At 59.3% G+C, this 16,114-nt stretch overlaps 1 protein-coding gene across 7 annotated transcripts in view; it reads left to right on the forward strand.

Moving 5' to 3' along the window:
- The window catches only part of Pacs2 (phosphofurin acidic cluster sorting protein 2), a 70,958-nt gene that overhangs the window by 50,434 nt on the left and 4,410 nt on the right, over nucleotides 1-16,114 (forward strand). For 2 of the 7 annotated variants that reach the window (XM_058582286.1, XM_058582284.1), the window contains exons 9-22: nucleotides 2,827-2,984; nucleotides 4,733-4,823; nucleotides 5,036-5,110; nucleotides 5,534-5,679; nucleotides 7,135-7,270; nucleotides 7,567-7,671; nucleotides 7,894-8,000; nucleotides 8,434-8,588; nucleotides 9,110-9,220; nucleotides 9,607-9,715; nucleotides 10,676-10,708; nucleotides 14,233-14,275; nucleotides 15,148-15,190; nucleotides 15,525-15,666. In XM_058582286.1, the coding sequence (XP_058438269.1) occupies nucleotides 2,827-2,984; nucleotides 4,733-4,823; nucleotides 5,036-5,110; nucleotides 5,534-5,679; nucleotides 7,135-7,270; nucleotides 7,567-7,671; nucleotides 7,894-8,000; nucleotides 8,434-8,588; nucleotides 9,110-9,220; nucleotides 9,607-9,715; nucleotides 10,676-10,708; nucleotides 14,233-14,275; nucleotides 15,148-15,190; nucleotides 15,525-15,666 (1,454 nt within the window). The remainder of the gene's footprint in view (nucleotides 1-2,826; nucleotides 2,985-4,732; nucleotides 4,824-5,035; nucleotides 5,111-5,533; nucleotides 5,680-7,134; nucleotides 7,271-7,566; nucleotides 7,672-7,893; nucleotides 8,001-8,433; nucleotides 8,589-9,109; nucleotides 9,221-9,606; nucleotides 9,716-10,675; nucleotides 10,709-14,232; nucleotides 14,276-15,147; nucleotides 15,191-15,524; nucleotides 15,667-16,114) is intronic. The other 5 variants (XM_046453241.2, XM_046453243.2, XM_058582285.1 and 2 more) reach the window with 4 other exon arrangements.

Raw genomic sequence — 16,114 nt, forward strand, 5'->3', positions numbered from 1 at the left:
GTGTGAGTCTTCAAAGTGGGAAAAACAAAGCACTGGGCTCTGTCAAAAGTGGAGACTGAAGCATCCACACTCAGAAGGGTGGACATTGAGCCCACTCACGGGAGGGACCTGGAGCAGCAGATCTGCAGCAGCAGGGGCAGGAGAAGTGACCAGGGGGACAGTGCTGGGGTGGCACCTCTGGCTGGCAAACCATGGCTACACATCTCAAGTATGGGGTGGCTCCTGGGGCTGGGCGGGGTCGCCTGCGCTCTTCCACACCCTGAGTGAGTCACTTCATAGTCTGGCCAGTTGTTTCTTTTTTTTTTCTTTTTGAGGTACTGGGGATCAAACCCAGGCCTTGTGGTGCTAGGTGAGCACTCTACCACTGAACTACATCCCCAGCCCCATGTTGTATATTTTTGCTATAATAAAAAAGTAGAGCTGGGCGCAGTGGCTCACGCCTGTAATCCCAGCAGCTTAGGAGGCTAAGGCAGTAGGATCGTGAGTTCAAAGCCAGCCTCAACAGCAGTGAGGCCCTAAGCAACTGAAACCCTGTCTCTAAATAAAATACAAAACAGGGCTGGAGATGTGGCTCAGTGGTCAAGCGCCCCTGAGTTGAGAACCCCCTTCCCCCCAAAAATTAGAAATTTGCCTGTGAAAAATACTAAGAGAAAAAGCAAGCCACGATATGACAGAAAATATTTGTAAATCACGCGTCTGATAAAAATTTCTATCTAGTGTATAAGAACTTTCAAGACCCAGTAAGAAAGACGGCCCAAGGTTCAAGTGGGCAGGACTCACCCAGTGGGTGTGGCGAGCATGGTGAGGGCCTGAAGAGGAGGTAGTGGCAGCAAGGCGTGGACCCTGCTGACTCTTGCTGAGGTGGCAGTGCCTGCGGGTTGATCTGCAAGCCCACGTTGTCCCTCTGCAACCCCACGTTGTCCCTCTGCAAGCCCGCTGCCTTTGCACAGAGACCCACCAGCCGGCTCTGACGTCAATGCGGCAGAGCAAGGGCCTCCCAGGCAAGACAGTATCTAGAAAGAAGCTGGAAGATTCACACTTCCTGGTTTCAGAACTTACCACCCAGCTGAAGAGGTCAAGACCATGGTGCTGACACCAGCACAGACCTAAGTCAGCGGAATGGAGTCCAGCACCCAGGACAGATCTCACATTGCCACCAGTGTTCAGCAAGGACATTAAGACCAACCTGTAGGGGAGGGTGCAGGCTTCTCAACACACATTGCTAGGAGAGCTGGTCCTCATACCACATGCAACAGAACCCACAGCAGAGAACACCTTCAGGACACTCAGCAAGCAGTGGCCTCTTAGATTTGACACCCAAAGCACAGTGACAAGAGAAAAATAAACTGGAATATCACAGTAGTTAATGCTTTTGCACTCTAAATAATACCATCAAGGGTATGAAGCAGCAGCCCAGAGAATAGAGCTGTTTAGCGAATTATAAAGGGCTTGTGCTCAGAATATATAAAGATAACTTGTAACTCAGAAATAGCCCAGTTAAAAACAGGTGTCTGTCTCTTGAGGAAGACACCCGATGGGAGCTGTGGTGCGCCCGACTCCTGCTCCCGGCCCACAAGTTGCCAAGGAACAGAGCAGCCAGGAAGCTGTGCTGCAGCACAGCTTTTACGGAACTGGAAAGGTGGCTGTGAAAACAGAGGTGGCAGCTGACCAGCTAGGGTGCCCCTCCCCAAAGAACCCATGTCCTGCTGCGGTCAGAGACACAGAGGTGTGGGTGGAGGCCTGCCGGGGGCCTGGCAGCCTCAGAACCAGGGGAATGCCTATGGTGAGGTCCACATCCAGTCCTCCAGAGGTGCCAGCAGACCCTCAGGCTGGCTGGGAGTGGAGGTAGAGGTTACCACTTCAGGAACCGTCAGCTACCCTAAGATGGTGTTTGTCGTTTGTTTAAAAACATGAATTGTCTGATTAAAAGATGGGCAAAGGATCTGAGTAGATGTTTCGCCAGAGAAGAGAGAGATGTGGTTAATAAGGACTGTCGTCAGTGGGCATCGGGTCAGCTGGTTGTCAGGTAGGTCACCATTTGCCCCCCAACAGCAGGCACATGTGCACGGGTGGGTGGAAAGCAGGCACTGGACACTCCAACTCATGCTCCTGGTCAGCCCTAAGGAGGTAGGGGCGCGTCCCCACTGTGACCCCTAGGCTTCTGCTGCCAGTTTTATCTGCAGGAGCCACGTGGGAAACAGTCCAGTTGCCCATCAGTGCTGGCCCCAAACACCTGCTCCCACTCAGAAGGGACCAGCACTGACACGGGACTCGCATGGGCCTGCCACCCCATGCCGAGTCAGATGCCAGACGCAAGGCTGCATCCTCCTGACTGCCCTCTGGCAGTGTCTGGAGGGGCTGGCTCACAGGGCAGGCCTGGGGGTGGCTGCCAGGGATGCAGCTCTACAAGGGCACAGGCTTCCTGGGCAGACAGGAGGTGCTCTGCACAGCCGCCTGCAGCACAGCCGCCTGCAGCACAGCCGCCTGCAGCACAGCCGCACAGCTGTGGGCACTTCCCAGTGCTCCCTGGCCTACACTGCATGCTCTACTTCCTGTGCGGGCAGCACCCCCTAGTCATTGACTGAGGGCCAGGGCAGGCCGAGGAGCCTTCATACCACACAGTGTGAGGCCCTGAGGGCTTTGGAGAGAGTCCCAGTTCCCAGGAACAAAGTAAATAAGATGGAAGTGCTGGTCGCTGAGTGTGCCCGGCAGCTCAGCACCCTGCTTGTCCTCCTTCTGCAGACCACTCTTCATAGCCCGTAGGCTGCTGCCAAGGGCGGGTATGGGCCTTTGTGGGGCCCTTATGCACCTTTGGTGTTGTTACAGGTCCTGGACTCAGAGCAGGACCCTGCGGAACATGTCCCTGAGGTGGAGGAGGACCTGGACCTTCTGTATGACACACTGGACATGGAGAACCCCAGTGACAGTGGCCCTGACATGGAGGAGGATGATAGCGTCCTCAGTACTCCTAAGCCCAAGCTCAGGTGAGTCAGCAGAGCTAGATGGTCATTTTGATGAACCCTGCAAAGAGACTTCTGAGCAGCCCTCAGGATGCCCCCACACCTGCTGCTTGATCAGTGGCTGACCTGGGTTGGCCCTGGGCACTGTGGGCAGGGCCACCTTCCTCTGAAGGCTTGGGAGGTTCCCACAGGCCAGACTGCCAGGGGCCGCCTGGATGGGGCAGTGTGCCAGTCAGTCCCAGGCGGTTGCAGGTAGACTGAGCCAGGTGAATCCGGTGGGAGGTGCCCGAAGGCTGGCAGGAAGCTGGGGTAAAGTCTCCACAAGGCAGTGTGGTTCTCAGGCGACAGAAGCAGGTGAGCTCTCAGGTCGTTGGGATGGGGATGGACTGGAGCGATCTGTAGAAGGCGGGAGCTCGGGCATGGGGCGGGTGGGATGTGGGGCAGGCTGTGAGGACTGAGGGGTCCTCCTGGGTGCTGGAGGCCTGCCAGCACCTCTCCTGGGGTGGCAGGGGCTGGCTGGGGCTGGCCTGGGGCAGGAGGAGTAGCACGGAAGGTCTCCTCGCAGGTTTGCTGTGGACGCTTAGGAGACCCTGTTCTGTGGGGTGGGAAGCACAGCCCACAGGACAGTGTGTAGCCTCAGTGTGGCTGGGTGTGGCAGGTGGCAGCTGAGGTTTGAGGCTTTTTAAACCTACATGGTACAGAGAGGCACATACAAGAAAGTGGTGTCCTGTGTCATCAGACAGGTCCACAGCTGACCCTGGCTCCCCGGCAGCTCCCGTCTCACCCTGGCACTGACTTTAAGCCACCTTTATTCCGTGTTCTGGAGGGCAGTGTCCTGGGCTTGGCTTCATTTGTGCTGGTGTCTTGCTGCACTAGGGCTGATATACTGGCCGCTGGCTCCCACCCGGCATGGGGGGGCGCCCTCCAGGGTAGTGTGGCCATGCAGAGTTCCATTCCAGAGCCTACAGGATGGAGATGCAGCTCTGTGCTGCCCAGTAGCCATAGACCATGCCACCACCTGGGCCCCTGCATCTTGGGTCAAGTGCCTCCTGCCTCATCTCTCCGCCTGGGCTTGAGTGAGCCCTCTGCGTTCTGCACTGCTGGGGCGGCACCAGCTCCTCCCACGCCACCTGGGTCCTCCCACTGTGAGTTCAGTGATGTTGGCCTTGTTGGCAGAGTCCCTGGCCAGTTAGTGCCCACAGTTCTGGGTGGGGCATGGACATTTCAGGACTGTGATCTTGGGTGCTCACACACAGCTGAGTCCCTGTTTGTCCAGGTTTTAGGACTTAGCGGGCACATCAGTGCTCTCAGGAGTCCTGGCACGGTCCTGGCTGGTAATGTCTTTTACATCTTTTGGGTCTCTACCCTCTTTCCCCCTCACTCAGACCTTATCTGCTGGAGGTGGGCATGTTCTGCCCAGTTAATCTGGAATGGCCTGGTTGGCCTAGATTGGCCTGTGGGTCTGGAACAGGCCTAGAGTGGCCTGTGCTTGCCGCGGGTGCCTTCACTGTGCTGTGGAGAATGCTCTGCTTCCTGCAGGTCTCTTCAGGCAGCCTCCAGCAGGTTATTGGAGTGGAGCTGGCACTCAGCCTCTCAGTTGTTGACAGCCCTGCCCTGGTTGAAAGCCAGGAGCAGACAGGGTTTCAGGGATGCCTGTTTTCTGAGAGGGGCCCCTGGGCTCCTCTGTCTGCCCCTTCACGTGTGATAGGAGAGCCTCACTTGCAGTATGGGGAGGGTCTTGGAAAATGACATTCATCCCTTTCCCGAGCCAGGCCATACTTCGAAGGCCTGTCACACTCCAGTTCACAGACGGAGATTGGGAGCATCCACAGTGCCCGCAGCCAGAAGGAGCCTCCAAGCCCGGTGAGTGGCAGCAGAGCCCTTGGGTTCCTGTCCTCATGCTGGACAGGCACTGGGCAAGCGTGTCTCTGGTTGCCACGTGTTCCCAGTGGCAGGAGACTGTTCTGGGATGACCCTGAGCCCACAGTCCAGGAAAGTCCCATTTGGTGTCCCCTGGGCCTCTTCCCATTTGCAGCCAGAGAGCAACACAGCCTGATTCCTGTCTCCATCCCCAGGCTGATGTGCCAGAGAAGACACGGTCCCTAGGAGGCAAGCAGCCAAGTGACAGTGTCTCTGACATGGTGGCCCTTGTAAGTAGGTGTGGACATGCTCGTCTAGCTGTGCCCTAGGCCCCAACCTACCGCAGCCACCATGTGGAGCGCCTGTGCTCACTGCCTGGACATGGGCTGGCCCCGGGCCAGGCTGCCAGGTGCTCAGGATGCCCAGTCGAGGGCTGCTGCTTGCTTCCACTGACATGATGGTCCATGAGCAGTGGGATTCCCTGGTGCCCTTTGGAAGGGTCTCCAGATGGTGCTGGGCTGTGTGGGAGCTGGGTCTCTGGCAGGTTTGGTGCGGGTCTCCCTGCAGTCTTGGACCAAGAGTTCTGTGATGTACAGGGCTCCAAGATGGCCTAATCCTTCCCCCAAGCCAGGACCACACAAGCCGAGAGGGACCCCAGGTGGGCTTTGTGGTTCTGGGCCAGGGAAGAGCACATACCTTCCTTCTCTGCCCAGCAAAGTGCGCCAGCCTCACGGGAGCCATCGGAGCAACCTGAGGACAGCCCTGAGGCCGAGACCTCCACCCTGGACGTGTTCACTGAGAAGCTGCCACCCAGCGGGAGGATCACCAAGACAGAGTCACTAGTCATCCCCTCCACCAGGTCCCTGTGCGCCCCGGCCTGCCAGTAGGAGTGGCTCCCCATGGGATGGGGCTGCTGACTAGATGGGAATCACGGGGAGAGGCCGTGACCTTGGGTACCTTCTGGAGCCGGAGTTGGGCCCCACCTTGTGCACAGCTGGCTGCCTCCATTGTCTGGCTGTCACCTGCACTCCCTGGAGGGCCACGTGTCCAAGGGTGCTGCCCCTCTACCTGCCATGCCCCAGGACAAGCTGCTGAATGAAGCCTTGGGGGAACAGCTGGGGGCCAGGAGGCCGTTGAAGTGGGTGGGACTGGGTACAGGCAGCAGGCAGGATTGACAGCTCAGGGAGGGTAGGGCCTGAGCCTGTGGCTGGCAAGGGCCAGGATGGGCCCACCTCCAGCCTGCACCCCACACCCCCAGGCTGCGGCACACATAGAGGCGTGGAGCACTTGGGGATGAGAGCCTGGTGTTGGCACAGGTAGCTTGGTTTGTGTCAAGGTGAGCACAGGTCACACCCATGGCCCTCTCCCCACAGCCATCTCAGTCTCACCTGGGCAGGCTCCATGGTTCTTGCTTGGGGACATGCCAGACCCACCTTCCGTTGTCCCCAACTGTGGGCACCCCTTGCCTTGCATGCCTGACCCCAGAGTCCATTCACCAGAGCATGTAGTGTTCCTTGCCTCCGCTGGATCTCCCTTGGGATCTTGTCTTTCCTCTGGCCAGCACCACTGTGCCCAGAGTTTGGTGGCTTCAGGGCAGGAGACCTGTGAGCCCATGCCTGTGTCAGCACCCTACTCAGCCTGGGCTGTGGGGAGGAGGTCCCCTGCTGTACACCCCAACCTCCCCGCCCTTGCCTCCAGGCAACCCTTTAGACAAACTGCCTCCCCGCTCCCTAGCCACCTCACTGCCTCGCGCAGGTCCATCTGTAGAACCCGGCACTCAGCACCAGTCCAACCCTGGCTTTCTCTAAGCTAGTGCAGGCCAGGGTCGGAGGTGTGTCTGCGCCAGGCTCCGTTGCACCTTCTCGAGGCAATCGGGACATTCCTGGAAGCAGCGAGTCTGGGCACTGGCATTTACCCAGCAGGAAGCAAACAGGAGCCTGTGTTGGGCTCTAGGTAGTCACCTTGACGGTCAGCACTTAGCACTGGCCTGCCCCCAGCTCTGACTCTACCTTTTACCTTGGAGGGGTGGGCAACCCCGAGGTCCCCTATCAGGTACACACATGAGGGAAGCAGGGCTGAGGGCCGGGTCCCATATGGGCACCTGGGTCTCAGTGCTCCGCCCTCACAGCTGGGAGCTCTGTGTAGCCCAGGGCCCTGCCGCTCGTTCAGTGACACTGTGGCCATCCTTCCCTGCTCTCTGCTAGGCAGCTCTTCCCTGGAGCAGCGCAGTGTGAGCATGTGCCTGGCCTGCTCTGGCCCTGTCCCCGTCCGCCTGCCCCAGCTGCCCCGTTCCACGAGCCTGCTCTGATCCCAGCAGGTCTGAGGCGAAGCCAGCTGGTCGCCGGGGCCGGAGCACATCCCTGAAGGAGAGACAGCCATCACGGCCACAGAACGAGCGGGCCAATAGCCTGGACAGTGAGCGCTGCCCGGACACGCGGAGCCAGCTGCAGGTGCCTGTGGGGCTTTGCCAGGTCAGGGCAGCAGAGAAGTTTAGAGATCAAGGTTGCCAGCAGACCTAGAAAGGATCCTGTGTGGGTCCCGTGCACACTCCAGCCCTCCCTGCCACCTCCGGGGGCCAGGCAGGGTACACGGCCACCTCAGCCAGGCAGCTTGGTGGTGGGCCTCTCTCCCCCCTTGCTGCTGGGAGTCTGCTGCTGTTGGGGGCCGTGTGGTGCTGAGGCTCCACTCTTGGTGGGGAGAAGATGGGTGCCACATGTCCTGGGTGTGGACGGCCGGGTGTTTTCAGATTCCCAGGAAGACTGTGTACGACCAGCTGAACCACATCCTCGTCTCTGATGACCAGCTCCCCGAGAATATCATCCTCGTCAACACCTCTGACTGGCAGGGGCAGGTAGGAGCAGCTGCCCGGGGCTGGTTGTCCCCAGGAGTTCCGTGTGGCCGAGCTGAGTGGGGACCACACAGAGACCCCGCTCAGGGACGAGTGCTGGAGCAGGCATGTGTGGCGGGCTGGCCTGCACGAGCGTAACCTCTGCACTCTGGGGGTTCCAAGGAGAGGGGCAGATGGATGGGTGCAGATGCTGTACCAAGGGTCACTCGTGCCCGTCCCACCCAGTTCCTTTCAGACGTCCTGCAGAGGCACACGCTGCCTGTGGTGTGCACGTGCTCCGCAGCCGACGTCCAGGCCGCCTTCAGCACCATCGTCTCTCGGATCCAGAGATAGTGAGTCCTGGCCTTCCCTGGGGTCTGCCCTGTGGAGCTGTTGCCCGAGCACTTGCTGGGGTCCCTGTACCCCAGGCCTGCCTGCCATTCCGAGGTGGGCATGTTCTCTGCCCTGGGGGATGTGGGTGGCTTCTGACCTGCTGCCCCACAGGTCCCCTGCAGCCTAGGCTTTCCTCTGATTCCAGGGGCAGGAGGGTCTCTTGGAACTCCGGGAGGGTGGCCGCCCAGCCTGTCAGTCCAGGCAGATCCCGCCCCAGCTTAAAGTGCCCACTGGTAGGGGTCCTGGGTGGCAGGGCTCATGGTGGCGGCAGCAGCTGTAGCTAGGGAACAGGCTTTCTGGGGCTTAGCTGTGTGGACCTTGGGCTGAGGACAGCTCTGACAGTTCCCCTGAGGTGCCTGTCCCCTCTTCACCCCACCTGTCTGGGGGTTGCAGCTGCAACTGCAATTCCCAGCCCCCGACCCCCGTGAAGATCGCCGTTGCGGGGGCGCAGCATTACCTCAGCGCCGTCCTGCGGCTCTTCGTGGAGCAGCTGTCCCACAAGACCCCAGACTGGCTCGGCTACATGCGCTTCCTCGTCATCCCGCTGGGTGAGGCCTGCGGCTGGCTGGGTACACTTGGTGGCGAAGGTGCAGGCGCCAGCCGTGGTGTCTTGTTCCTGATGTTTCGTGTGGTATGGTTTACATATGATAATGTCATTTAAATGGAAATTGACACAGTCACCCTGCAAGGGGGCAAGAGGTAAAGCCATCCCCCTGAGATGGCCTGCACCGGGCATCCCCTTGGTCTGTCACTGGGCTCTCTCTGTGCCAGTTTGAGTTCTTTGTCAGAGAAGCACAACAGGGCTGGGTGGTTAACCCTCCCGGTCCCGTGGTGCTGTGCGGTTGAGCTTGATACTCTGTGTAATTCCCCTACCACAAAGCTGTCCTGGCGTGGCAGGCAGTGTGGCTGGAGGCCCACCTTATGTGTGTGCCCCAAGCCAGCACCAGTGGCTTCCTCGGTGAATGGGGTTCCAGGAGACAGTGTGCCACACCCTTTTACCATACCACCACCACAGAGGGGTCCTGGACTGTGAGCTCCACGTGGTGACCATCCTGCCCTGGGCACACAGGTTCCCACCCTGTGGCCAGGTACCTGGGCTCCGTGGACTACCGCTACCACAACTTCTTCCAGGACCTGGCTTGGAGAGACCTGTTCAATAAGCTGGAGGCCCAGAGCACAGGTGAGGCCCAGTGTGGGGCCTGTGGCGGGGCTTGCACCCACAGTCCCGTTCCCTGGAGGAAGGGGCTCCTGGTCTTCCAGGAGACCTCCCCTCATATCTACCTCTTTCTCAAGCTTGGCCCCAGAAAAGGGATAGCAGGCGGAGTAAAGGGGCTTGCCAGGATGCTTCCCTCTCCCCAGTCCAAGCCAAGGTGGCTAGGAGGGGAGGGCGCAGGGCCCTAGGAACACGCCTTCAGGGCTTGTGGAGGATGTGACCCAACACCACTGTGGATGGGCACTCGGGCCTGTTGTGGCCAGTGGGAAAGTAGAGGTGCCCATGACCCTGCCCAGACTCCACCCTGACCCACCTGGCCCACCGCACCAACCCATGGCCTCCTCCCCGTGCAGTGCAGGACACACCAGACATCGTATCCCGCATCACCCAGTACATCGCGGGGGCCAACTGCGCCCACCAGCTCCCTATTGCGGAGGCCATGCTGACCTACAAGCAGAAGAGGTAATGCAGTGGGCCCAGGCCTGGGGCAGCAGGGGACTCCCTGACCACACAACACAGGTCATTGCCAGCTGCCATTTCTCCATGGCTACCTGCCCACTCTGGCCTTGGCCGGGACAGACTCCACGAGGTCTGGGGTAAAACCCCTGGGTGGGCCTAGACTGTAGGGCCCTCCACTGACCCCAGTGCAGACCAGAGTAGTGGTTGGGTTTTCAGTACCTCTTTATTTCTATGCCCGTTGATGTGTCCCATGATGCAGCTGGTGGCAGCTGTCAAAGTGGCCCAGCCTACAGACCTAACACATCTTCCACCCTAGGCCTAGGCTACCTGGGCTGGAGACCCTGGGCCATGGTCTCAGCCTGTTGGGGAGCAGTCAGCTCATGTTCTTGTAGCTCGGAGCATGACAGTCCCCAGGAGCTGTGGGTAAAAGCCTGGGCCAGGTGCCATGGGTCTGGGCTGCCCTGGGCAGGGCCCCTTCGTCAGGCACAAGCAGAGGCTTTCCTGTGGTTTCAGAAGACTGAACCTCCCTCTTGTGGCCAGGCCTCTGGACAGGCTATCCCATACCAGATGAGGGGAGCAGAGGCAGTCAGTGGGCCCTGTCCAAGAGTGGAAGAGAGGCACCCAGCCTCAGCCAAGGGCAGAGGTAGCAGTCCCTGATTCTAACGGGTGTTCACCCCCTTCCTTAGACCGAAGGAGAGTGAAGTTGAAGTCTGGGAGGTGCAGGGAGGTCAGTAGGGATGGCTGGTCCCGTTCCAGTGGAGCCCAGCACTTCCGGAACTTCCTGGTGGAGGGGATGGCCACCCCTGTAAACTCACTCCAGCGGCTGCCCCTAAGTGAGGCGGGTAGTTGCCCAGGCTCCAGGCCCTAGAGCTCCTGCTGCCATGCATGGAGGGCTCGCTCACCGGGCCCCCGGGAGGCGCCTTAACGTGGCCCTGTTTTCTCTTTTGGTGGCTTTCTGAAAAGGAAAAGGCACTTTCACTTTGACTTCACCCTGAGGTACAGCTCTCTGGTTGGCACCCTCTGTCCCAAGCTCTCTGGTCGATGCTCCCGTCTGTCCCAGGCTGGTCTTCAGGCTTGTTTAGCAGAGTCACTGCCGAATTCCCTCTCCCCTGATGCCCAGGGCATCTGGGGATCCCTCACAAAGGGCCCTGTATGCTGAAGGTTCAGGCCTGTGTGGTCTGGGCCCACAGCCTCTGGGGGAGGTCTGACCCCCAGGGGTCCCTGAATCTGAGGCCAGGATAGCACTGTCCCAGTTACAGCAGAGGCAAGGGCCAGGACTGGGCTACATCTGCCACTGGCATTGATGTTGGGCTGCCTCGTGCCAACTCTGCTCTGAGCACTTTACATGGGTTAGCCTGGCCCCCTGCACACAGCCTAGCGGGGAAGTGTCCATGCTGGACCTGCACATGGAGACAGGGAGGGGGAAGCCAAGGAGCTGGTCAGGGTGGCCTTCCTGGAGCTGGCCTTCTGCACGCTGAGTCAGGCTCCCAGGCCAGAGTCACAGAGAGGGTTTCCTAGCATCTTTTGAGTAGAGTGCTGTTACCTGTAGGGGTGGCTCTGTCCTCTGAACTTTTGGACTTGTGAAGTCAAGTAGTCCAGGAACCCCCACAGCTGTCCCTTTTCCTCTGCCTGGCAGGTCCTGCCCTCTGTCTTCTACACCTATCTCAGGCTATCTATTCTCCTGGGTAAACTTCTCCTACTCTCTTGCCCCCAGGAAGGTTGTTGGGTCCAAGGGATGTCCTTCCTAGGAGTGTTACAGTAGCAGACATGTAGCCTTTGGGCCACCCAAGCTGCAGGTGGGCAGGATGCACAAGCAGGGCTCTGAGCATCCAAGTCTGTCCTGCTAAACAAGCCCCCTGTGTTAGAGAAAGACCAGCCGTCTCATGCCTCCCTGACCCTGTGGGCTGGCCTGTGCCGCCCGCTGTGGCAGGCAGAGCCCAGAGCATGCTCTTGCCTAGTCGCAGCTTCTTGTCACTCCTGGGATTGGCTCCTCTGAATTGCAAAACAAGGCTTGGCGAGAACATAACCCACTCCCACTCTGTGCCTCCTGCCTGCGATACAGTGGTGGCATCGGTACCATAGGCGGGGTGGGCATCGAGTACAGCATGAGGCCAGAGAAGCCCAGAGTCCTGCCAGTCGCTCCAGCCCTGCCCAGCTCTCCAAGGTTGCTCCTGCCTATCCCATGCCCCATGCAGTGTGGCTGGCTGGCCGGGAATGGGAGTTGTCCCTTCAGTGGTCCCTGCTGTCAGAGCAGGGCAGCCATAGCCCTGGCCTGCCCATCAGCATGTGGGGGTCAAAGGGGTCTTCAGGCCCAGGGCATTTGCCTTCTGCACAGTGGCAGGTCTCAGGAGCCAGAACAGGTGTCCCGCTGACCACACTGTCCTCAGAAACACGTGTGCGAGGTGCCAGCAGCCCCTCTGACCAGGGCTTGGGGGCCTCAGTGGAGAGCCGGTGTCACCCTGTCCTGCCTGTGCTGGTGTTGTCTGCATGGCCCAAGATGCAGCTTGGCTTTGAGTTCTGGCGGCTTTCCTGTGTTGTGACATTTTCCATGTCTTGGTCACACATGGCCCTTGTCAGCTGTGGATGAGATGGACGAGAGGCCATTCTGCTACAGGCCTGGGGGCCCTGGGGTGGGTGGGAAGCCCTGTTTGTTGTGGGTTAGAGCCTTTTCATGCATTGGGGACCAGGACCACTCACTTGGCTTCTACAGCCTCCTATGCCCAGAAGGACTTGGGTGTCACCAAGATTTACAAACACAGACCTGCCCCAGAGAACAGGTGGGACCCTCATGTGGATGGCCACCCAGGAGCTCATGCCTGATGGTAGATAGGGCAGCCTGGGCATGGGTCCAGGACATGTCCTGAACTTCATGGAGCAGAAGCAGGCTGTGGCCAAAGATGTAGACCACTTATTATTTAAAATGGACAAGGGGGAGGTTCTCTTTCAGCACTTCTCCTTAGACGGGAGAGGAAGGTTAGGAATTTAGTCTTTGGTGGGAGGGACAGAACCTGCAGGTGTTTTATTCCAAAGCCTCTTGGTCTTTGGGGGAGGGGGTGGGTTCTATGGGTGGGAGTGGAAGGTGGGCTGGGGGGCTCCTGCTGGGAGCAATCTATGTTGGCAGTGCCCTAGTTGTGTGTTCCAGGCTGGCCAGGTGAGGACTGCTGGTCCACCTTGTGAATACCCTCTGTGTGGGGAGCACCAGGCTCAGCCTCTGCCCACACTTGGACTCTGAGAAGATGGGCTGTTGGACCTGGGAGTCAGTGCTCAACGGCAGGCAGCTAGATGGACACATGCCTTTCCCAAGCCTGCTTCTGTCTGGGAGGCTTCTGTCTGGGAGGCCAGGTGCAGGGTAGCACATGCCCCAGGGCTGTCCCTGAGGCACCCCACCAGCCTGAACAGTTGCTTAGTTCCCTGAAGTCCTGAAGGAGAACCTTCATCACCCACCCCCAGTGCTTCACCACTTCTTGGCACCAGGGGCACATTCAGTCTCCGTCTGGGAGAACTTTGCTGGCATCAGATTTGGGGAAACGAGACAGGTAAAATGGAGTTGGAAGACACAGCCAGAGATGGCACCAGCTGTAGACCCACTCGGGGTGAGGGGCACCTCTGTTCCCTGGGTGCAAGCCAGGGAGCTGCAAGGGTGGGTGGGCAAGAAGGACATGGAGGAGACTGGTCCAGTCAAGCACTGGGACCAGACCTGCCTGGTGGACCTTCCCAGAGGCCGGAGGGGCTGCTTTTCCTGCTGTTGATAGAGCCGTGGCTCTGTGCTGGCCCTGCAGCCCGTGGGAGAGCTCGTCAGGTCACTGGGGACCAGCTGGCAGGGACCCTCTGTGGAGACGAGCCACATGGCCAGCTGTGGTGGACGTACACAGGAGGAGAAGACAGTTTTCGTCGCCTTAGTGCCCGCCTGGAACCCTCCACATCCCCGTGGTGGAGGGGCTGTGGCCAACACTGCCAAGAGAGCCTGTAGGTCTGCCAGATGCTGTATGGAGCCAAGTCCAGCCCCCTTGCCCTAGGTGCTCAACATGTCAACTCGTTGGGGAGTCACACTTTTGGGCTCTACTTGTGTTAGTACTGGCATCTACACTGGCACTAGGGCCAAAGGCCTGGCCTCTTGAGGAGGCACTTTGTGCCCTGCTTTGGGGCAGCCACTCTAGTTACTGGAGAAGGCCCAAGATGTTCCCCAGATGTTCTGGGGCCCACAGGGCATATGAAGCTCCAGCTACTCAGGGAACCAGCTTGGTGGGCCAGCAGTGCAGACAGGACTGGCTGAGCTGTTGCCATGCCTCAGGCATCTGGGATGGACGGGCAAGCTTCCCCGTGAAGTCATGCCCTCTGACCCTTCCTCCCAGCTGCAGGGCTCTGCATGGCTTCCTGCCCAGGGTTATAGAGCTCTGTTCACCGTTCTCATGTGTCAGCCTGTCGGAAAGAATCCAAGCACTGGCTGGCAGGGTTGGGGATGGTGGGCTGGGGCTGGGGCTATACCAAGGGAGAATAACTGTTCTCTATCTCACTCACAGCCCTGATGAAGAGTCCTCCCAGAGGTTCATTCCCTTTGTTGGGGTGAGTACTGCCAGCTCCACCTTGCTGGGAATGGTGGCCCACCAAAGTACCTTTCTTAACAGTGCTTTCAAGTTAACCTGCGTGTTCCAGAACCTTCTTCACCATGTGAGCCCAGTAATGCCTTAAGTCCTCCCATGATAGTGCACTGTGTCCTTGTGACAAGGAGTGGGGGCCCAGGATTATTGGTTCCCCTAGCAGATGTGAAGAAGCAGTGATGACTCTATTGTGGTTAGGACCAGTGTCCAGTTCAGCCTGTCCTGGGCATCAGCGAGGGGTCAGACAGCACCAACCCAGTAGCCAGGAGAAGTGCTGAGGCAAGAGGGCACCTCCTGGCCTGCCTGCTAAGGCTGCGTGGCTGTGGCCTTCTGCTGTTTCCTCTGCAGAAGACTGAGAGGTGCTCGTGCTTCTTCCTAGCCCCAAGTCTCCATGACCATTCACTGCCACCTTTTCCCTTTGTGACCCTGCCCTGTTGAGGTGTCTGCATGGCATGTGGCAGGTGCCTTCCTGGCCCATTGAAGGGACTAGGGTAGGTCTGTCCCCTGTAAGGAATGGAACTCATCCAGACACCCCCACCCAGGGCCTTCCTGCAGTGACAAGAGTACACAGCACTCTTGGACCCTTGACTTGTTACCGTGTGGCCAAGCCCTGAATTTGATAGTGTAATGCACTCTAAGCTGACACAGCTTCACATGGCTGGTGGCCACCATGCTAGGCAGCACAGGCCTAGGACACGGCCTGTCAGGTCCCCAGCAGCCCACTTGGGTTTTGGAGCAGCTTCCTGCCTCTTCGCCAGCACCCTCAGGCCAGCCTCCCAGGGCGGCAGTGGGGCTGGCTGACACTCAGCTGCCTCCAGCCGGCATCTCTTGTTCCAGGTTGTGAAGGTTGGGATTGTGGAACCATCCTCCGCCACATCAGGTAACCTCGTCCCCTGAGGCCTATATGAGTGAACCAGTGCCCCCTAGGTCCTGGTGGTGCCCTGTGCCCAGGGGGTACCTCTCTGCTGTACTAAGGAGCAGCTCAGCCCTGCTGCTCTGGTCTGCAAGAGCTGCTGTCCTCATCACACTCCAGGCCGCAGCAGGCCAGGCAGCTCTCCTCCCTCACGGAAGAGAACCCTGCCTCCCTTGCAGGCTGCCTTGCCCATCCCACCTGCCCACAGGGCTGCTGGCCACCTCTCTGCATCCTTGTCTGGAGGCCCTAGGCACAGGGCCATTGTAGCCGACGGTCTCACCTGGCCTGACTCCTCCCAAAGGCGACTCTGATGACGCAGCACCCTCGGGCTCCAGTGTGCTCTCCTCCACCCCACCCTCCACCTCCACGTCTCCTGCGGCCAAGGAGGCCTCGCCCACACCACCGTCCTCCCCATCAGTGAGCGGAGGCCTGTCCTCCCCCAGGTAAACACACAGCTCTTGTCCCACTTGTTCTGACTTGGCATTGACCCCATGTCCCACCCTGAAAGTTGTGGGCAGGCCCAGGCTAAGATCCTGTGGTGGAGTCTGGGGGCTCGATCCTAGCTGGCCACCTGCTGCCACAGATCAGGTGCACCTGTTCCCCACCGAGCACCACGGCAGGGGCCACCACCCTATAAATGAACCTGGCTCTGCACGTGAGGCTTTCCAGAGAGCATGGGGTCGGGTGGGCAGAGGAGACGTGCTCCTCAGACCATCCACACAGGACCAACTGGTGTCCTGCCAGGCCACCCTGGGTCTCTCCAGAGCCAAGTTGGAGATGTGTGCTCCTCACACTGCACTTTCTGGCTCCTCATCCAGGGCCCTCCAGCAGGCCCTCCCTGAGCTTCACCAACTGCCAATTCACACTGGGCCACACCTCCTGAGGGGGTGC

This window comes from Marmota monax, unplaced genomic scaffold (genome assembly GCF_021218885.2).
Source record: "Marmota monax isolate L192 unplaced genomic scaffold, Marmota_monax_Labrador192_F-V1.1 WCK01_AAM20220418_F8-fsc00190, whole genome shotgun sequence".
Lineage (NCBI taxonomy): Eukaryota > Metazoa > Chordata > Mammalia > Rodentia > Sciuridae > Marmota > Marmota monax.